Genomic DNA, 19,250 nt, shown 5'->3' with positions numbered 1-19,250 from the left:
CTGATCTCTAGTTGGGCCGCAGCAGCCTGCATTTTAGTTTCAGATCACTCAAACCACTGCTCTGAGGCCTCCCTCACCCACGTCTCCCTCCAGGCAGGGAAGGCTGGAGTCTTCCACCATAGCTCCCTCCCTCCTGTGCCTGTCACTGAGGCATCCCAGCCCTGCAGCCACTTAATCTGCACCCTGGGCTTTGAGAAAGTGATTCTCCCTTTACATTAAAGTGGTACTTGAAACAATTTGGGGAGAAAATGGAAGAGGGCTAAGTCCTAAACCTGGCAGGTCACTGCTGCTGCAGCCCAGGAACCCAGCTGGAACTGGCTCTAATGGCCACTGTCTTCACTCTGCCCTGGGGGAAGCTGTAGCAGGAACAAGCCGAGCGCTCAGCTGCTCTCTGTGCAGGAAGGCTCTCGGCAGCAGGACGAGATGCTGCAGGTTTAGTGATTTACCTCCCTCTCCTGAGGCTGCGACAGGGCTGATTGCTCTGCCCCTTGGTCCTGCTGTTACAACAGCCTGCAAGGGCCCCGCTGGAACCTGCATCACCACAATTTAGGGGTTTTTTTTTTAGCCAGGTTTATTATATTTAATGATCTGCTTTACAGACCCTTTGTGCCAGCACAACAGCCCAGTGCAGGGACAGGAACGTTTGAAATCAACTTCACCACCATCCCCTGCCTCTTCTGAAACTATGTCCACGTGCCCCCCCCCATTCAGACCCTTCCACTGCCTGCTGGGATCAGCCCCAAGGTTGGATCATGCAGGCAACAAACAGAGCTCCAGCACCAACTTCCAGGAACAACTCTTTCGCAGGGCCTGCAGATCAGGTCCCAGGTCAATCTCTTTTCCACTCTTGCTTATTACAGCATTTGTAACCACTCACCTACTCGGACCATCCCCAAAATCTCAGGAAAAGCTGTGCGAGGGATTGAGCAGCTCTGGAGATCTACAGAGCAACGAATCTGCAGCCACGAGAACTTGCTAGCTCAAGGTTGCACTCTGCAAAATGGAAAATGTTGTGGGAGACTAATTTCTGCCCTTTCATGGGGATGCACAAACAGGTGGAAAGTTGAAGGAAAGTACTGTGCCAGTGGACATCTTGCACAGGACAGAGGAGCATCCAAGCAGTACACTGGCTCACACGCAGCAACGCAAAGGGCACAAAAAGCAGGTGCCAGCTGCCAGCTGGTGTTAGTTCAAGATGATCTTATGATGGGAAAGCAATTTCAATGTAATTTAAAGGGCATGCTGTTCACAAAGGTACCCTACATATTTCTGCAAAACACTTTGGAAAAAGACTGAAGTGTCTGAACCTGTAAACTCCCAGAGCAGAGTAACTCCAGTCCTGTTTTTAACAAAGTATATGCAAGACATCAGCACAGCAGTGCCTGTATTCCACACACCACAAACACAGTTCCATCCCTTTACACATTAATCCCTATTCAGGCTTGTAAAAGCTGCAGCCTGTGTAACATAACATCAAAAGTTGTTCATGCTCACACTGACCCCTTAACGTGACTACACCCACACGTGCAGCAGCGCATGGTGAATGTTCATACCACCTCCTCCTCCTGCACATCCCCCCCCACCTTTTTTTTTTCCCCCCTTCTACCTACACCTAAGTTTCTTAATGAGAAGACTTTTCCCCCTCTCAACATTTGCTTAGACAGAAATTCCTCCCTTTGGGAGTGGTAGGCACGCACCCTCCTTGCTTGCCAGCACCGGCCTTGGCAGCAGCACTTGCCAGCTGCACCATACCCCTCGTGGTGAACACCAGCACTTCCTTCCCCATCGCTTCCACCCAGGGTCTGACCCAGCCCCAGCTGCAACGTCTAACTCAGGCGTTCTCATCAAGGTTTAAAACTCTGCCGACACAGGATGAGAGGGAGAAGGTCACGACTATCAGGTGTGGGTGTCACGCTCTACCTTTTTATGCCATGGCTGTAGCACCAGAATACAGGAGCACCTGGGGCAGTTTGAGGGGCCACAGACCAGAAGATGAATACAGCCACAAGTTCCTTATTCAATTTCTAGAAAATATGTAACAAAAAGAAGATTTTTCTGGGGACAAGCTGGAAGATGAGTGAAAGGCAATTTTGACAATCCATTGATAAAACAGACTTCTAGACATCTATCACCTCCTCCGCTAACCTCACTTTCCAGCGACTGGAAATAAAAGTGAAGAAGAGAGTTTGTTTGCACAGTTGTTAGTTACAGACTCAGAAATACCATCTTCAGGCCAAGAACAGAATGAGCTCGGATCAAGTTTACAGCCTCGTGTTCTGAATAGGTAACTCTCTGAATGCACACGAAAAAGGTGCATTATCCTCCTCTGAAATCCCCAGTGTTGGCCACTGCCAGCTGCCCCAGTAACGCACTGAGGGTCCTCTAACACCCGATTTCAGCTAGAGAGTTACTCAGCGTCAGGGGAGGTCCACAGCGCTGCTGACAGGATGGGCCGATGCTCTGACACCGCAGCCGCTACCTTTGGGGGCAACACGCATGGTCTTCACTGCGCCTAGGGAAGGAGGGAACGGCAACACACACACACAGACTGCAGCACATGGATAATCTTTATTGGTAACATCAGTGGAGCACCAGTAAACCATTACTGACTGTAGTGGTGACACAGCTGAGGCACATGCTAAGGCACTTTTATTATATAAAAAAAATTTAAATTTTTTTGTGACAGCAATTGGGACATGAGGCTCCTGCATTTAGAGCGCTTCAGGCATACAGTATGGCGCTTCATATTTAATTATTTTTACTTCGCTCATAAGTAGGTCTAAATGCAGCATATACAATATGGTTAAGAATACAGGTAAATCCAGCAACCAGTGTACAGTGTAGAAAAGTAAAGACTATCTATATATAACCATGGTCCCAATAGAAAGGCAGTGATAAAGACCTTTATTTTTTTTCTTAATTACTTGTTACGAGAGATACAAAGGCCTTACATATATCTGTGCAGATTAAAAGGTTTTTAATATACTCTTAGTCAATGGTGCACAATAACTAATCCCAACCCCTGGTTACAGAGCAGGTGCAAGAGGCTTGGACATGTCAATAAAAGAAGGATTTCCCTCCCCTTATCCCCACCCTCTGCCCACTACCCTATTAAATTCCCCTAGATTCTGTCTATTACCATTAAATATATTTGGTCCCCCAGAGATTCTCAGACAAGCACAAGGACATTGTTCTGCTTCCCCAGCCTGTCATTAACTACTGGTCCACGCTACCTTAGATGAAACCGCTCAGAGGCAGAGACACTAACAGGACATCATTGCACTTCAGAGATCTGTCCAGACAGTAAAAATGAGAAAAAAAAAAAAAAACCGAAACTTTGGCAAGTCCTCCAGGTAACTGGTCCTGAGAGGAGCTTCCCTCTTCACCCCTCCCTGGAAACATGTGAAAGAAGAAAGGGCAAATTGCCATGGCCAAAGCTCACCCTTTTTCCTGAAACTGCTCCCAAACCATGTGGGTGGGCAGAATAAAAGAGGCAGAAGTCTGAGGTCACTGAACATGATTGCCGAAAGCAAACAAAGAGGGAGGGGAAAGAATACAGGAAGGAGCTTCCCTGCAGCTAGAATCAAAGACAAAAGGAGATTTACAGCAAAAATAATCTTCCCCTAACCCCACTCCCTCCAAACTGTGTAAGGATTCACCAGCAGACATGGCATGGACAGTTCTACAGGCCTTTGTAGTGGCCAAACTGCTGGTCAGATTTCAGAGCCCCGACTCTTTGGCATTAAATACAAAGAGGATTAGGAAACAAAAGAGGAGGAAACTAGGAACACAGATTCTTGATGGCTCCAGATACACAGAGCTGGGCTTGCTCTGCAGATGCCCGGCCAATTCAGGAGGAGAGGGTTTGCTGAAAGTCCAAGGGAAGAGGGGAGGGTGGATGGGTCACTCCATCACGTGTAACCTGGGTCAAATGGGAGGACTTATTCAGTAGCTTTGGCATCACCAGCATCTGCCTTGCCGTCCACTTCCTCATCAGAGCACTCTCCTGTACCCTTCCTGACAATTCGACGTGTCACGACAAATGGCAGGTCCCCACGCCTAGGGAAGGACGGACAGTACGTCAGTAACACAAGGTTTCGCTCAACTCACCAGACAGGGCAGGCTTTGGAAAGAGGTAAGGAAGTACCTGGCCACGCTGTTTACTGTGGGCAGCTGCCACTGTGGGCAGTTACAGCAAGACTACACTGGACTGGCTGCCAAGGTATTGCACCAAATGCTCCGCCTTACCTGAGTTTGCTTTTCAGGGAGCTGACTTCTCTATTCATTGCATCAGCTGTTTCAGTGGCATCCTCCAGCTCACGCTGGAGCTTCCTACGGGATGCATTGGCTCGCTGGGCCTCCTCTTCTGCTTCCTCAAGCTGGCGTTTCAGCTGCTTCAAGCGTATGTTTGCCTTGTCCGCCTGAGCACGTATGGGGGAAAAAAAAAAAAAAAAAAAAAAAAAAAAAGAGATCAGTGTTTCCCCAGAGTTACAGCATAGTAGTTAGAGCAGCAAAATGCAGGGTTTCCAAAGCCCCCTCTTCCCTTCCTGAAGGGAGCTGCCTAGGACTTGACAGCTCCAAGCTTTTCCTTAAAAGCATTACATTTTCATCTGTGTCATCTTGTAATTATCACAATGAGGGAAAAGAAGAGAAATCTATAGGAAGGTTAATGCTAGAGCCCTCTTACAACATGCAGATGATGCCTTGGTCATAGAAGGGAAATCCTCCCACCAGAAGACTCACCAATGCTGCAGGTAACTATACACACCTGATCTTTGAATTGCTCAGCATTACGCCTCTCATCATCCACCTGCAGCAAGATATCTTTCAGCTTCTTCTCAGCACGGCGCACCTGCTTGCTGGCAGCCTGGCGCTCCCTATACAGAAACACAGTGATGCTCAGACAAGAACTTATCTCCCCTTGTCCCCAACAGGACAACCCAACTTGGGCAAGTTAGAAACAAGGAAGATAGCAAAAGTCCTCCTAACTTAGAAAAAAAGGGGATGGGAGGCAATGTTTCCCAGAAATGAGCAAAAAAGGCGCTGAGCTCACACAGACAGGACCCTTCCTGAAGCTACAGAGGGACAGCAAGGGTATCACAGCTGCAGGTTTAGGAGTGGTTAAGCCTGGAAGAAGCTAGAAGTCTCTACAGTGAGAAACAAGGAAGGTTTACCAGGATCTTACGTCTGTACTACCCAGTATACCTAGGGTGAAGCCCTCACTCAGACAAGCCAGAATTTGTTCAGAAGAGCTTAAAATGCCAGAGTGGGTGGAGGCTTGTAAAACAGACTGAGTTTCTACTAGGACATACTTTGTCTCCATGTCCAACTGCTCTTCCAGTTGTGCTATCTTTGCTTCCAAGGCCGTGATGGTAGCCTTGTACTTGGACTTTACTGCACTCTCCATCTCCTGCAGTTTAAGTTTAAGCTCCTTGTTCTGGCGCTCCATCTGCTGGCGAGCATTCTCATTCTTCTGTGCATTGCTACGCTCAGCATTCAGGTCAGCATTCATCTGATCAATCTGCAGAGAGAAGAAGTACTCAGCATATCGAGTGCTCCAGCCCGAAAGGCTGATTTAATTCTCAGACACATGCTGACATGCAAAGAAAAGGGACCCTCAGGGTGAGCTGAATACCTGGAATAACTCTGATGCAGAGGGAGCTATCTGTAGGCAGGGCACTTCTCAAAATATCTTAGTTTACCCAGATTTTCAAAGTAATTCCTTGAATAACAGGTTTATCAACCTCCTCTTAGGGCTAAATTTGCCAATCACATACAATGCTCTCTGGAGTGAAAGCCATGGTTTGGCACTTAACACAGTAATTATCAGTCTTAGTGAATTACAAAAATCCTGAGGCAAGTGGATCCAATACACGTGCTTTACTAGTATCATTTATTTGCTGTCTGTCTACTTCCACTACAAAGCAGCAGCTTAAAAATACTGCCTTTCAAAGGTGAAAGGGCAAGAACTCAGTCCACTTCCAAGCCAGGGCTCTGGCTGACAGTCAACCAAGTAGAGAGCTATACTCTCATCCACCAGAGTGAACATGCTGTTTGGAAAACCATCAGCCTAGCTCCTTGGCTTTGGAGCACTAAGAAAACAACATGCTTGACTGTCAAAGTTGGGCAGATAAAATATGGCAGAGAACAGGCAGATTAAGATCATGGTTTCTATAGCAGCCTAACAAATTCCATATGGTTAGTCCATTTGAAGAAGCATAGAACTGGCAGAAAAGTCATTTTCCAAACACATTGTGGCGCTGTTCAGCATGCCAAGTTGGAGCAGCATGCTACAGATCATCTCTCTTATAATCCCTTAATACAGAAAAAAGGGACTGGGAGTTTTTTGCGGTTTGGTTTCGGTTTTTGTTTTGTTTTGGTTTTTTTTGTTTGTTTGTTTTTTTTTGGGGGGGGTGGGGGTGGGGGGGGTTTAATAAACTTGGGAGATTGTTCCAGCTACCTGATAACTTAAATGATCAAAACCAGTGAGTTAACATCAGCTCTGATTGCCCACCCTATTTTCTGTATTGTGGTATTCAGGTGTTTCATCTTGCTCACAACTATGGACTTCTGAGGGCCTGTACTGTACACAAAGCAGCAGCTGGCATTACTCAGAGTGCAGTTTGACAATTTACACAGACTAGGGAACCCCTACTGGCACACACAGCCTGAACAGGTACCTGAAGATTTGCCTTCTTGAGCCGGTCATTGATTATCTCTGTGTTGCCCTGTTCTTCTTCTAACTCCTCCTCCAGCTGAGCTATCCGGGCCTCCAGGCGTCTCTTTTCCTCCATAGCCAGTGCTCTATAGGACACAGAATCATTAAAGCAGTGTTGGTGGCATTAATGCTTTGAGGAAAATTCACCACTTCTAATTTTACAAAATAAGCTCAGTCTTTCAAGAGCAGAGGGGATACAGTGCATGCTGCAGTCTACATAAAAATAACAGCCTGCAAAGTATTTTCTCCAACCAGCTCCTCCACCCTTAAACAGGGAACATTACTCACCCTTTACCACTGTTGTTGGCAATCTCATCAGCCAGCTCATCCCTTTCTTGCTGGGCCTGGCGCTTGGCACGCTCAGCAGCTGCAAGTTCCTGGAATGAAAACGAGACAGTCAGTGATCCAATGGGAAGCTACCAATTACTGCAGCACAGGAAAAAGTAGTTACTGGTAATCAGTGGTATGGTCTCTAGCTAGATCCAGACTTAATTATAAGACATGGCCTGTTTCCCCGCCCACCCCACAGCTTCCTTTGTTTTGCACACTCCTATCACAGCTGTCAAGAAAGGGCCAAATTCTGCATTTTGAAGTGGACCTCATATTTGAGCAGAGCAAAAAGTACAAAAGAAAGGAAATAACCACTCAAGCTTAGACTGCTACACTTAGTTCTTGGCCAAAGAAAACGAACAAACCCTTGACTTGCATGCATATTCCATTACCTCCTGCAATTGGATCATCTCTGCCTCCATGCTCTTCAACTTCTTCTCATTTTCTTTGGCCTGCACCAAGATCTCTTCTCTGGAAGTACGTGTGTCCTCCAGTTCCCGCATGTAATCCTTCATTTGTGCCTGAAAAGGAAGAACAAAAAAGGATGAATTTCAGAGCGTCCACATTAACAAATTGGGTTTGCTTGTCTTACGGGAAACATGTAGGGAAAACGGAAACAGGGATTCATTAATCTTCAGCTACCAAAAAGGTTGCTGTAAAAACAAAAGGAATCATCCTTTTTCCATTTCACAAGTAAGAAGGACAAGTAGTAATGGAAGCAAACAGGACTGGTTAAATTGCAGAAAAAAAATAAAATCCTGTCAGATATAGGGAGGGAGGAAGGGAGGGTACAGGAAGCTTTCTAGCAAAGCAATGGAATGGACAGTCTAGGGAGGATTTGGAGTTTTTCCCTAAGAACAGATCAGACAAATGCCTGTAGGAATTAAAAAAGCATAACAGAACTGTCTTGGGGCAGGAGAAGGCCTAAATGATATTTAAGTCCCTCTAGCTTTCCAGCTCCATGAGCCTTTCCAAAAACACTGGCATGAGGCAAGCACTAGAGTGGACTTTTCCTACAACTTGTCTCCCAGGGAGTTAAACACACAGATTGGGGTTAGAAGGGAATTTGATATGCCAATAAATCTTTCATGGTAAAATGCTACAAGGTTCTGCTGCTCTTGTGACACTGATGCATGAGTTTCTCATGAGGTGAAATCTTGTATCCCATTTCCCTGGGGAAATGCTCTACACTGACAGTTAGAACAGTTGCAGCGTCTTACCTGCAGTTTGCGGAGCTGCTTGATGGCTTCTTCACGATTCTTGTTAGCAGTCTCTATATGGCTTTCCAAATCCTTCAGGTCCATCTCTAGCTTCTTCCTGGCAGCCATAGCAACGGAGCGCTGTTTTCGTTCATCTTCCAATTCCACCTCCATCTCCCGCACCTGTATGGAGAAATACAGGCATCAGTGTTTCAGCTCCTTGATTTCCCAACAGCTACTTTTCGCATCCCCCTTTCAAACTGTACATAAGTGCAAGCATGTGACTTGTTTTCATTCTTTCTGGCAAGGGGATGGGGCTAACATTCCTCACTAAAAGCCACATGGGTTCCTTTGATAGACAAAGGCTGTTTGAACAATCACGCATACAAGGGGGAAAGTCTCTTGCAGCTTTGCAGTGCTGCCTGGAGAGTTACCATTAACAAGAATCTGTGGATTGGCAGTGCCTGTCTAACCATCTTTGGACACAAGTGCCTTTGTGTACGGAACACTTTCAGGATTTACAGAGCAATTCTTACTTGTCTAATCAGCTGTTTCTTCTTCTCTTCATTCTGTTCATCACGTCCCTGGAGGTCCCGGTCAAACTGTGCCTTCATGGCCTGCTGGTTCACTTCTAGCCGCAGTTTGGCATCCTCTGTGGCCTGCAGTTCATCCTCCAGCTCTTCCAGCTGTGTCTTCATCTCCTCCACCTGCTGCTCAAGGGCTCGCTTAGCCTTCTCCAGCTCATGGACCTACAGCACAGTACCACACGTGAGGTTTCCTCAAAGAGTGCAGACAATTTCACCTATCCTAAGAGCAAAAAAGTCTAAGAACAGCCACTCACATAAGATGGGATACAAGAACACTGCATCTGTCCCTTGTATTAGGGCAGACATACCCCTCAAAGCCAGCTGCTTGCATACCTGTAAGCTGCCAGTGTAAATCACGATTACCTATTAGTTCTGGTCATGTATGTGTGGTGGTGGGGAGAAAGAGAAAAGCATTTGTTAGCCCAGTCCTGACCTACTGCAGACTTATCAGAGCTGGAGACCCCTGGTTCTGACAGAATTCAAGAAAATACTTTTTAGCCTCTGAATTTTTTCTTTTCCTTCCTGCTTATCATAACATTTTTTGTCTTGAAATATTGGGGTTACTATCTTCCATTGCCTGGCTAATCCCTGTATTTTACGTATCAGGCTCACATCATACCTTCATCTCTGCCACAATGACACCAGTTAATTTTCAGTTTGCCACTACCTCTTTTGGGTCATTTCCAGGCTCTTCCAACACATCTTTCCCACTTAAATGTAATACAAACATAACATTCACAAACTCACAATGTATCCAGTATTCTCTACTACATTCCTCTGTGTTCACACTAGCACAAGCTTTTTGCAGTATTAAACTAACAGTATCACCTGTGTGACATTTCCTGCCCAGATATTTTAACTTCATACTTACACTTTTCCCAACATCATCCTTTGAACTCATCAGGTCTTCCATCTCTGCACGGAACTGCTTATTGATTCGTTCCAGCTCAGCTTTCTGCTCTATGGCTTCTTCCAGGTCTCTGGCTAGGGAGAGGGCCTTAGTCTCCTTCTCACGGGCTTCTGCCTCAGCACGGTCCCGTTCTTCTGCATACTTGGCAGAGATGTTCTTCTCCTCTGCCAATAGCTACAAGAGCACAGCATCAGTATTCTGAGAAATTACTGACAATTTTCTAACAAAGTAAACATGCCTCTTTACATTAGTGCCTTCTTAATAGCGTTCTGCCATGGATAGAAGGAACCAAGAAAATGCAGCTTCAAAGAATGAAGCATGCCATCCCACTTTTAGTAACTGTGCTGACCCCAAATGAACAAACTTCTGATTCCCTAGGGCTCCAACCTATTATTTCCAACTTCCTCTCAAAGATGATCTGCAAACAACGCTTTGAACTTGATCTTGGTCTTGATATAAATGTTATCTCTTCGGGAAAATGAGCATCACTAAACTTCTTATGCGTGGAACAGAATTAATTTACTTCTGTGAAAGCTTATTTCTCCACTCTACATACTATGCCTTAGTTCAGAAATAAATATGCATTCTCCAAGCAGCATTGATTAGGTACTCTTAAAGCAGACCTGTCAATAAGATGCACCTACTGAATGCCCAGTGACTGAAATCATACCTGATCAAACTTCTTCTGCTTCTTCTCTAGGTTAGAAACAATCTGCCGCTGATGATCCAGGTCCACAGTGAGATCATCCAGCTCTTGCTGCAGGCGGGTCTTTGTTTTTTCCAGCTTGTCATACGCAGCTGTCTTCTCTTCATAACGCTGGCTCAAGCCCTCCAAGTCCTTCTGCAGCTTCTTCCTGGCTTCCTCTGCTGACTCAAGGCAGCCCAGACCATCATCCATCTTCTTCTTTGCATCTATTGCCTGAAGGACAGAAAAGATCACACGTGAAGCCATGCCACAGATAACGCTGTATGTAGTTTACTGGCACCACAAGTTGAGGAAATAAATCTGTTCATTTCTGAAGGTACTACTGCCCCCTCAAATAATACTATATGACTGAATTCCCAAAGGAATTCCTGGATATAAATCTACAAGCAGTTCGTATGATTATCAGAGACCTCTTCATTTCCTCTCCCACCCAAATCAGCAGGATCACCCTTTCCCAGGTAAGGTTCTGTTACTAGAAGTCAATTCTGCATTTAGATTTTACTTCTTTGAAGACAGACCTGCACTTATGCTTCCTCTCAAAAGTCATTGGTTTATGGGATGCAGAGTCTGTACCTGCTGCTGAAGAACAGAGATCTGTTTCTCCAGGTTTCTCTTTGTCTCCTCCTCTTCTTCCAGTTGCTCTTTGAAACTGTTCTTCTCATCCTCCATTTGCTTCAGCTTAGTGCTGAGGCTCAGTTTTAGGCGAGTCTCCTCCTGCAGCAGCTCCTATAAAGCAAACACCCCAGTGGAATTCAGCACTGCTCCTTGGCTTTAAAGGCTCACAATCCTCACCCACTCTCTCCAGAATGAGTACTTTTGAAGTTAAGTTTAAGTATGCAACTTATTTCATAGATAAGACAACCAAAGACAGAATTTAAATAATTGTCTTCCAGTGAGTCAGTATAGAAACAAAATCTTCAGAAAGGTCCTATTCTCTCGTACACTCTAATGATTAAAGTATACTACTTCACCACACAAGCCATCCACAGTCCTTTCTGGAGTCCTCCGAGTAGCACACAAAGCATTAAAACCTTTCCAACAACAGCATGACTATTAGACTCTGCTACATGACTTTCTCATATTCAAGTATCAAAGAAATGGACAACAGGCTAAAGTGATTTAGCATGGTCAAAACCAACATTGGTCTTAGCAGAATTGTAAGACGCTGATCATTTACCAACTTAGGGCACCAACATTTATTGACTTATGCTGCCAGCGCTTGAGCTGAAGGATCTGTAGAGACTAATAAGACCAGTCTTCAAACTAGTGCATAATTTTTGCATTGTGCACTATCTTCGAGTCTGTTTTTTTAAAAGAGTAATACGTAGGCAGAACATCAATGGCTGTTCAAGGTTAGTATCTGAGGTTTGGTGCACTCTTCCTTTCCCTTCCAACCTTCTGCTTGGTACTCCATGTTTTACTAAGAGTGTCATATTCTATTAACTGTGGATGGTTGTTTTGTCGCAAAGTATAAGACTAAGCATGATTTTTTCCTGAAAAAAACCCAAATTATTTGAATCTATCACTTCCCCAACATCCACTGGGAAATAAGATTTTCTGCTTAACTTTACAAGTCACACACACACACAAAACTCCTGCCAAATACTTGACTATGAAGATCTCAAACAAGAACCTAGCATTCCAGTGCAGTTCTAGCATTAAAGAGCTCTCAAGCAGAAAGGTGATAGAGGAGGACTTCTAAACCTAAGACAGGGAAAGTTACATATGTTCCACATACTGAGGAAGCGGAAGGAAGATAAACAGCTTGTCTCTGTAGAAATGCTCTCAATACCATGCAATATAAGCCCTTAACAAGAAAAGCCAGACCCAATCCTTTGAAGTGTTGTATATCCAGTATTTAATGGTGTTCAGAGTGATTCCTCACTTTAAGAATTTGTAACAGACACTGGCTGCACCACACACAGATGCCTTGGCTTCCAAAGCTCTCACCTGTGTGTCCTGAAGCTGTGATTCCAGAGCAGAGAAGTCTTTTGCTAATTTGATTGATTTGCTGTCAGACTGGTTCAAAAGACCTGTGACATTGTCCAACTCGACCTGAAGGAGAGATCAGAGTATCAGTTATTAAATGCATCAGCAAAAACAAAGACAGGAACAGGTGAGCAGGTACGAGACCCAAAAAGTGAAAACTGAGGCACCTCTCAACAGTAAGGCACGTATATAATCTCTCAGGGGAATGCATGCATCATTTCTAAAGTCCCAAGGATGAAATATGACAAGTCAAAAAGGGATTTTTACTCAGGATCACCTCTGTTGCAACAGCCTTCTAGTTTCGGTTGGTTTGGGTTTTTTTAAGGCCTATATAAGATTTTAGACAGCCTGGCAAGAATTTTAAAAGCTTCTGTTGAACTAACTCTCTTCTATTTTATACTATCTGCTTCGGGACTATATCTAGAGTCTCAAAATTACATTTTCACTCTCCAGAAGATAGTGCACACACCAGCAATGATCAACTTTTAATGACAGCCCTCCATAAAGGAGAAGGCAGAAGACAATGCTCCATGTGAATCAAAGGGATTTGCTGTTCCCTTGAAGAAAGGAGAAAACCCTAAATTTCCACATCACCCTTGAGCCACCCCTCATCACTATCAACCACATTACAAAGCTTCAAGACACTGTCTTCCAACTTAGACAATCATCAGTTTGTGCTACTCTAGGTTCACAAGCAGCTGAATGTTTACAGAACTGTACTGTACAAACTGCTGCATGCTGAAGGGGAGCAGACATGCTGGTACTTTAAGGCTTACAAAACTCAAATGGCAGCTGGTTTCTTCACCTTCTCAAGGCTGCTCAGGATAAGCGACATCAATCCAAAGGTCCTGCCCTGGCAATGAGTTAAGGAGTTTGCATAGTCCTTGGGAAACAAACTATGGATTTGCTTTTTGTAGGAACTTTATCATCAGGATGAACAAGATTTTTGAACTAGCAATGGGGAGGTACCATCCTACAACCTTTTCTCTCTAGCTCTAGGCTGAATCAGAAGCTAAGGGAAACCCATGCCACTCACCTGCAATTTGTTAACCCTCTCAGCCAGTTCAGTCTTCACTCTTTCACCTTCTGTAAATTTCACCTGCAGTTCCTGGAGCTGAGCATCTACTTTTTTCCGCTTGTGCTCAGCATCTGCTTTGCCCTGCAGAAGAACCTTCACCTCGTTGGACAGTTCAGCCCTCTCACCTTCCAGAGCTTGTTTTGTTTTTTCAAGATTTGCTTTCACCTGGAGAAAAAAAAAGAAACAGCAAAACCTCTCAGTCTTTAGATATGGCAGGATCCTTCCACTGAGGACATTCCCCGCACGCCCAGCAAGCAAGCTAATGTTGCATGTTTAGCAGCTAAGTTGTAGACTGCTTACTAAGAAAAAAAAACCAGTTTGAACAGCCTGTCACTGATAAGCAGGAGACAATTTAACAATCAGAGAAGACAACAATACAGGAAATAGTCTTGCACCATCAGATTTCCAAATTAAAGGTTGTACAAGTCAACAAGCGCTAGCAGTGAAAAGAATGTCTTGGCTATGTAGTATAACATGCCTGATGGGAAAAAAGAATGAATGCAACTATTTAAAACAACTTCATATATGCTTCATAGTGAAAAATGATCTACCAAGGGAAGAAGAGCATATGTATCAGAAGCCTATCATCATGAACACTTTACATTCTTCTGCAGCTTTAAGACATGGTCATAGAGCAGCTGTCATTTCAGGGAGGTTGACTGCTTTGGCCTTGTGTTTTCTGTTCCACATACCCGTTTGGTTTGTTCTAACTGCTCTGCCAGCTCTTCAATAGCTTGTGAATGTTTCTGCCTCATCTCTTGGATTTGAGCCTCATGAGTCCTTGCCTCATCTTCAAGGGTCTTCTTCAAAACCGTTACTTCTTGTTCTCTCTTTGACCTGCAAAATTCACAAATTCCATTTAGATGCCAAGGAGAGAATCAAACAGATGTGTATATCCACCAACAGCATTTCTAATGCAGAAAAACGCCAAGGTCTGTTTAGCCCTACAACTATGAAGACACTTTTCAAAGTTAGAACTTAGCGTTGCACCCTTCTTAAGTGCAAGCTGGCAGCATTACTTTCAGCCTAAGAAGTAATAGCCTGAAAGTATGAATGTTTCAGGGGGAGCACTAACACTATGGTTAGGGAACAAACTAGCTTTCTTACATCAGGTGAGGTAATGCAGTCTTGACTACAGCTTGCACACTACCTCTTTCTGTAGTCACTGAGGCTGCTAACCAGCCTACCCTGATAAAGGCAAAGACTTGCTTTGGTAAGAGACTGGATGCAGCAGCATTTATTAAAAAAGTCAAAACCGAAACCAAATAAGACAACACAGCTACATGTTGGAGTTACCTGAGCTCTTGCTGGGCAGCTGTAGAATCTAGTGTGTCTTCTAGCTCTGTTTTCAGTGCTTCCAGCTCCTCTCCCAGATCCCGCTTCTGTTTTTCAGCTTTATTCCTGAATGCTCTCTCTGACTCCAAGTCTTCCTGCAGCTCAGTGATCTGGGATTCGAGTTCCCTGATCTTTTTCAGGGCCATGTTCTTCTGAGCTGCCTCTTCTTCCACCCTGTGTTCAACATAGGGTCAGAGCCAGATTTAAACCATATGTAAATTAAAACCACCTGTCCTACCAAGAATAATCAAGAAAAAAAGCTGGTGTTGGTCAGCTCTACAATATTACATTCAAACTTCAATCCATATTTCATCTACAAATTCTAAGTTCTATTTCCCAGTACTTGAGAGAGCACGATTACTTACCTTAAAGAAGGGGACAGAGAGAGACTGACAACAGAAGAAAGCAGAAGAGAAAGCACCATTTTACATTGGAAATTGACACTTTACTGAACAGATGAATATAGCAACTACCAGAGAGACAGTGTGTTACCACTACTTTTCAACCGCGTCTGAAATCTTACTGCTCCAGTGAAACATGTGCAGTGCACATTACATTCACAGTCGAGCTCTGACAGAGAATGTAGCAGTGAGCAGCAGCCAAAGAACTCTGATGCTGAGGACGTGGATCTCAACAGTCCACAGGCTGAAATGTAACAGCCACAGATTCCATTTAGTCCCTATTCCAAAGTGACACAAGACAAGAAATAATTCCCAACCTGGTGGTCCCTGAACCCCGCAGGTCAGGTTCTTACCGAGCTAACGCTGCCTGCAGCTCCTCTTCCTTCTTAGCCAGCTGCATTTTGAGTTCTGCAATCTGAGCCTGCAGCTCAGCAATCTGGTCATGCAGGTCACTGGAGTCCCCTTCAAGCTTTCGACGAGTCTTTTCCAATTCTTGCCTCTGCTTTTCTTCACGTCGCAGACGTTCTGATGGAGATAGGGACACATTAAGTTACACGGATAACACATACTCAAAGAAAGTTGTACAAGCAGAGACAAGAAACCTATTAAAGCAATAGTCTCTTTCCTAATAATACAACTGTCCAAACTGTAGCTGGAGTACATTATTCTATCAGGACCTATACATGCAACTGCCCCCATATTTTGCCCTCAAAACACATCTGGACAATTTCCTTTCCCCTCATCTTACAGCCAAACCTCCTTCCCCGCTTTCACTGTAATAAACAATGCCAACACAACACCAGTCTCTCCCAACACCCACACCACACAGGCATAAGCACTCATCAAGTGATGCTGAACACAAGGTCTGCTCTCCCTTTACTGAAACTAAATAGGCTGGCTCCTACTGCGTTAACCTGGACAGTCTCCAGATGAAGTGCCTCTAGCTTGAACTCTGAAGAACTTGTGCAAACAGGATATCAGAAACAGCACTAACCCTGACAGATTGATGCTGCTGGAATTAGAAAAGTGGAGACACTTCCACAGCAGGAGAAGAAAGAGAACCAGCTTCTCTTCTCCATTGGCCTGCTGCTTTGGAGAGGATTTTTATTTAGATCAAGGGCTCAGCTGACAAGGCACATAACCTTCAGCCAGCCACTGAACAGCTCTATCAAACCAATCAATAGCATACACCCTACAGACTAATTTTTAACCCCTCAGAAACTGGAGAAGACTAAAACTCTGGAAATGAAACTGAAGTTCAAAAAATTTTAACAAGAAACCACCTAAAACTAAACAGGCAAGTCCTTTGCAGGATCTGCCTTTAAAAAAGGCCAAACAAAAAACCAAAACCACCTTCAAGGTCTGTGATCATGGCCTCATGCTTATTCTTGAGTTTGGCTAAACTCTTAGATTTCTCCTCTTCCTCTGTCAGGTTCGTTGTAAATTCAGACATTCTGTCTTCCAACAGTTTCTTTTCCTGCAGAATTGAGAAGGCAGTGTCAAAGCAGTTGCTGGAATTACAGGAGATTTTTCCAGAGTTGACTTGCTTAAAGATGTCAATGTCATGAGTGCCTACTGATGCTACAAGGAAACTTGGAACGAAAGAAATCCTTTCAGGATTACAGATAGTATTCAAATAAATGGCTAAAGATTTGTATTTGAGAGCCCTTTCACAGCTGAAAGGGAAGTCTGTTTAGGAAATAACGTGATACTGTTTGGCATAACAATGTATCAGAAAACATTTGCTCATGGATCGTTATTTAGTCAAGGCTATTTAAATATCATATAATACTGACTTGTAAAAAATACAGGCATGCAGCTAATTTCAAAAATTCAGGTCAGAGTTGTCAAAGACAAGATTAAATTCATTCATAAAGTTTCCCCATAATATGTGGAAGGTCAGCCTTTGGTGGGTGGCTCCAGGAGAAACACCTGTGCATCTTCAGCCTGCGTAAGAAGCTGCACGAGTCTTACCTTAGCCAATTTGAGATTCTGATCTTCCAGAACTATCACATCTTCTTCCAGTTTCTTCAATTTGGCCTCTGTGGTCACTTTTTCTAGCTGCAACTTCTGCCTTGCGCTTTCCTCTTCTTCAAGCTGCTCCTCTAGTTCCTTCACAATACCCACAGAAAAGCAAGGCATTTGTCAGTGCTACTCACTAATCAATGTAACAGCACAGTAGCAATGCTAGAACTTGGAAGGTTTCTTTACCCTTCCTTCAAGGTATTATTAGTATTTTACAGAAGTCACATCTCTGTCATGACTTAATGCAACATACTGCATTCTAACAAACAAGTTTTCTAGTAGAATAAACAATGCTATTTTGCAAAGAATAATAATGCTACTATTCCTAAAACATCTGGCTTAAGCAAAGACTTGTCTAATTACTTGTCAAGTGGCCATCATCTTCAAGAATGGAACAGCTCATTCCAGATGACTGACTGAATACTTCAGGCTCAGCACCAGAATCACTGTATTCTATTGCTATTTCCACAGATAGGTTTTTCTATGCCTTTTTTTTTTTTTGGTTCTCTCTCCGCCATTTCCCTCCAAGCTGAGATTAAAGAACCACTCTAACCCTTACTATGCTCTTCACTGACAAGAGACAGCACTCCTAAGGCATTACCTGGATGTTCTGCTGCATCTTCTTCTTTTCAGCCTGCAGATGCTGACACCGTTCTTCCTCTTCCTCCACCCTTGCTTCCAGGTCATGACATATTTCCTCCAGTTCTTGTTTCTTGGCTGTCAGGCGGGCTCTTATCTCCTCAGCTTCAGCACAGAGTTCAGTTTCTGCTTGCAACTGTTCCTGCAGCTGCATCTTCTCTGCCATTAGCTACATTGGACACAAAGCCAGAAATAAGACAAGCTCCAATTTACCTAAGCACTTAGCAATCTGTGTTATGTGCTCCTGTGTTCCACAGTTACAGTCTTAATCATTGCAGCAGTCTCCTGCTGCTAATCAAAAGCTAAATATCAAAACATAGTTTTTAAGTGTTTGTTCTCCTTCACAAACCATGCACTGCAACCACATATTACGTTAGTCTTAACAAATTTCTCAAGAATATATCCATTTGAAATAAGGAGATTGTCTAGTTTTCCCCTGCAAAAGTAACACAAGTAATTATCAGCCCTACAGAAAAACAATCCTGCTGCCACTTTCTATGTTCCAAACAGAAAGGATTCCATTAATGACGAGGTTGAATTCAAGCAGCTTGCTATAATACTCAGCCAAAGGAGACTTTTCTTCACATAATGGCTATAGAAGGGCAACAGGCGGTCACTGTACAAAATGACCCGCTAGAGGAACTGAGCTGGGAAGAAAGACAAAGGAAATTAAACAAGATGGCAGCCAAGTCACATATTTCGACAAGTTGGAATCCTGCATCTTATCTATCAGACCAATAGAGCAAAGGAGGAGCTCTCAAGCAGTTGGCCAGGTAGAGAGAGAATGACTTTTACACATGAGATTTGCAAACTCACTTGGGCCTGGAAGGTCTCCATCTCACTCAGTCTATTTTCTGCAGCTAGCTGCTTCTCCTTGACCTTTATTAGTTCTTCTTCCTTGGCCATCATCTCCTCTTCCTGTCTGCTTACTTGCAGAAGGGGCTTCACCTGAAAAGGAAACCAAGGGAATGAGACATTTATAAAGAACAAGGAAAACATGAAGAGATGCTCTTGTACTTGATAAGCATTGAATAAAACAACATTTTAGATAAGTGTCTTATTTGAAGGACTGACCAGTTGTTTTGTTGTGAACAGTGGGAGAATCATAGAGGACTAGATATCATCTACTTTGCCAATAACACACTGTCTGCCTGCCCAACTCTTCCTCCAGGAAGGGATGCATCAGGAAAGGGTTGGGTAAATTCCAGACCCTCAAGGGCTAAGTAGTAATAACCAGGAGAATAAAAAAGTTGCCATACAGTGGGGAAATTCACAGGTAGGTCAATGTAAGCAAAAAACAAACACCACCCATCTCTGTGCTCCCCCATCAAAA

At 43.9% G+C, this 19,250-nt stretch overlaps 1 protein-coding gene across 1 annotated transcript in view; it reads right to left on the bottom strand.

Annotated features, from left to right (window-relative positions):
* Nucleotides 1–2,549: 2,549 nt before the first annotated feature.
* The window catches only part of MYH9 (myosin heavy chain 9), a 71,817-nt gene continuing 55,116 nt past the window's right edge, over nucleotides 2,550–19,250 (bottom strand). The window contains exons 21-41 of the mRNA XM_075501460.1: nucleotides 18,734–18,865; nucleotides 17,880–18,086; nucleotides 17,228–17,365; nucleotides 16,607–16,730; nucleotides 15,607–15,778; nucleotides 14,814–15,026; nucleotides 14,210–14,354; nucleotides 13,476–13,682; nucleotides 12,401–12,505; nucleotides 11,024–11,176; nucleotides 10,415–10,663; nucleotides 9,706–9,918; nucleotides 8,784–8,996; nucleotides 8,269–8,430; nucleotides 7,441–7,569; nucleotides 7,007–7,095; nucleotides 6,681–6,804; nucleotides 5,313–5,521; nucleotides 4,769–4,877; nucleotides 4,249–4,421; nucleotides 2,550–4,059 (exon numbers count right to left, since the gene is read on the bottom strand). Of these exons, the coding sequence (XP_075357575.1) occupies nucleotides 3,942–4,059; nucleotides 4,249–4,421; nucleotides 4,769–4,877; nucleotides 5,313–5,521; nucleotides 6,681–6,804; nucleotides 7,007–7,095; nucleotides 7,441–7,569; nucleotides 8,269–8,430; nucleotides 8,784–8,996; nucleotides 9,706–9,918; nucleotides 10,415–10,663; nucleotides 11,024–11,176; nucleotides 12,401–12,505; nucleotides 13,476–13,682; nucleotides 14,210–14,354; nucleotides 14,814–15,026; nucleotides 15,607–15,778; nucleotides 16,607–16,730; nucleotides 17,228–17,365; nucleotides 17,880–18,086; nucleotides 18,734–18,865 (3,384 nt within the window). The 3' untranslated portion in view covers nucleotides 2,550–3,941. The remainder of the gene's footprint in view (nucleotides 4,060–4,248; nucleotides 4,422–4,768; nucleotides 4,878–5,312; nucleotides 5,522–6,680; nucleotides 6,805–7,006; nucleotides 7,096–7,440; nucleotides 7,570–8,268; nucleotides 8,431–8,783; nucleotides 8,997–9,705; nucleotides 9,919–10,414; nucleotides 10,664–11,023; nucleotides 11,177–12,400; nucleotides 12,506–13,475; nucleotides 13,683–14,209; nucleotides 14,355–14,813; nucleotides 15,027–15,606; nucleotides 15,779–16,606; nucleotides 16,731–17,227; nucleotides 17,366–17,879; nucleotides 18,087–18,733; nucleotides 18,866–19,250) is intronic.

Source organism: Mycteria americana, chromosome 1 (genome assembly GCF_035582795.1).
Source record: "Mycteria americana isolate JAX WOST 10 ecotype Jacksonville Zoo and Gardens chromosome 1, USCA_MyAme_1.0, whole genome shotgun sequence".
In the NCBI taxonomy this organism is placed as follows: Eukaryota; Metazoa; Chordata; class Aves; order Ciconiiformes; family Ciconiidae; genus Mycteria; species Mycteria americana.
Note: the sequence above shows the minus strand (reverse complement) of the source record. Positions and strands in the feature narration are given on the sequence as shown.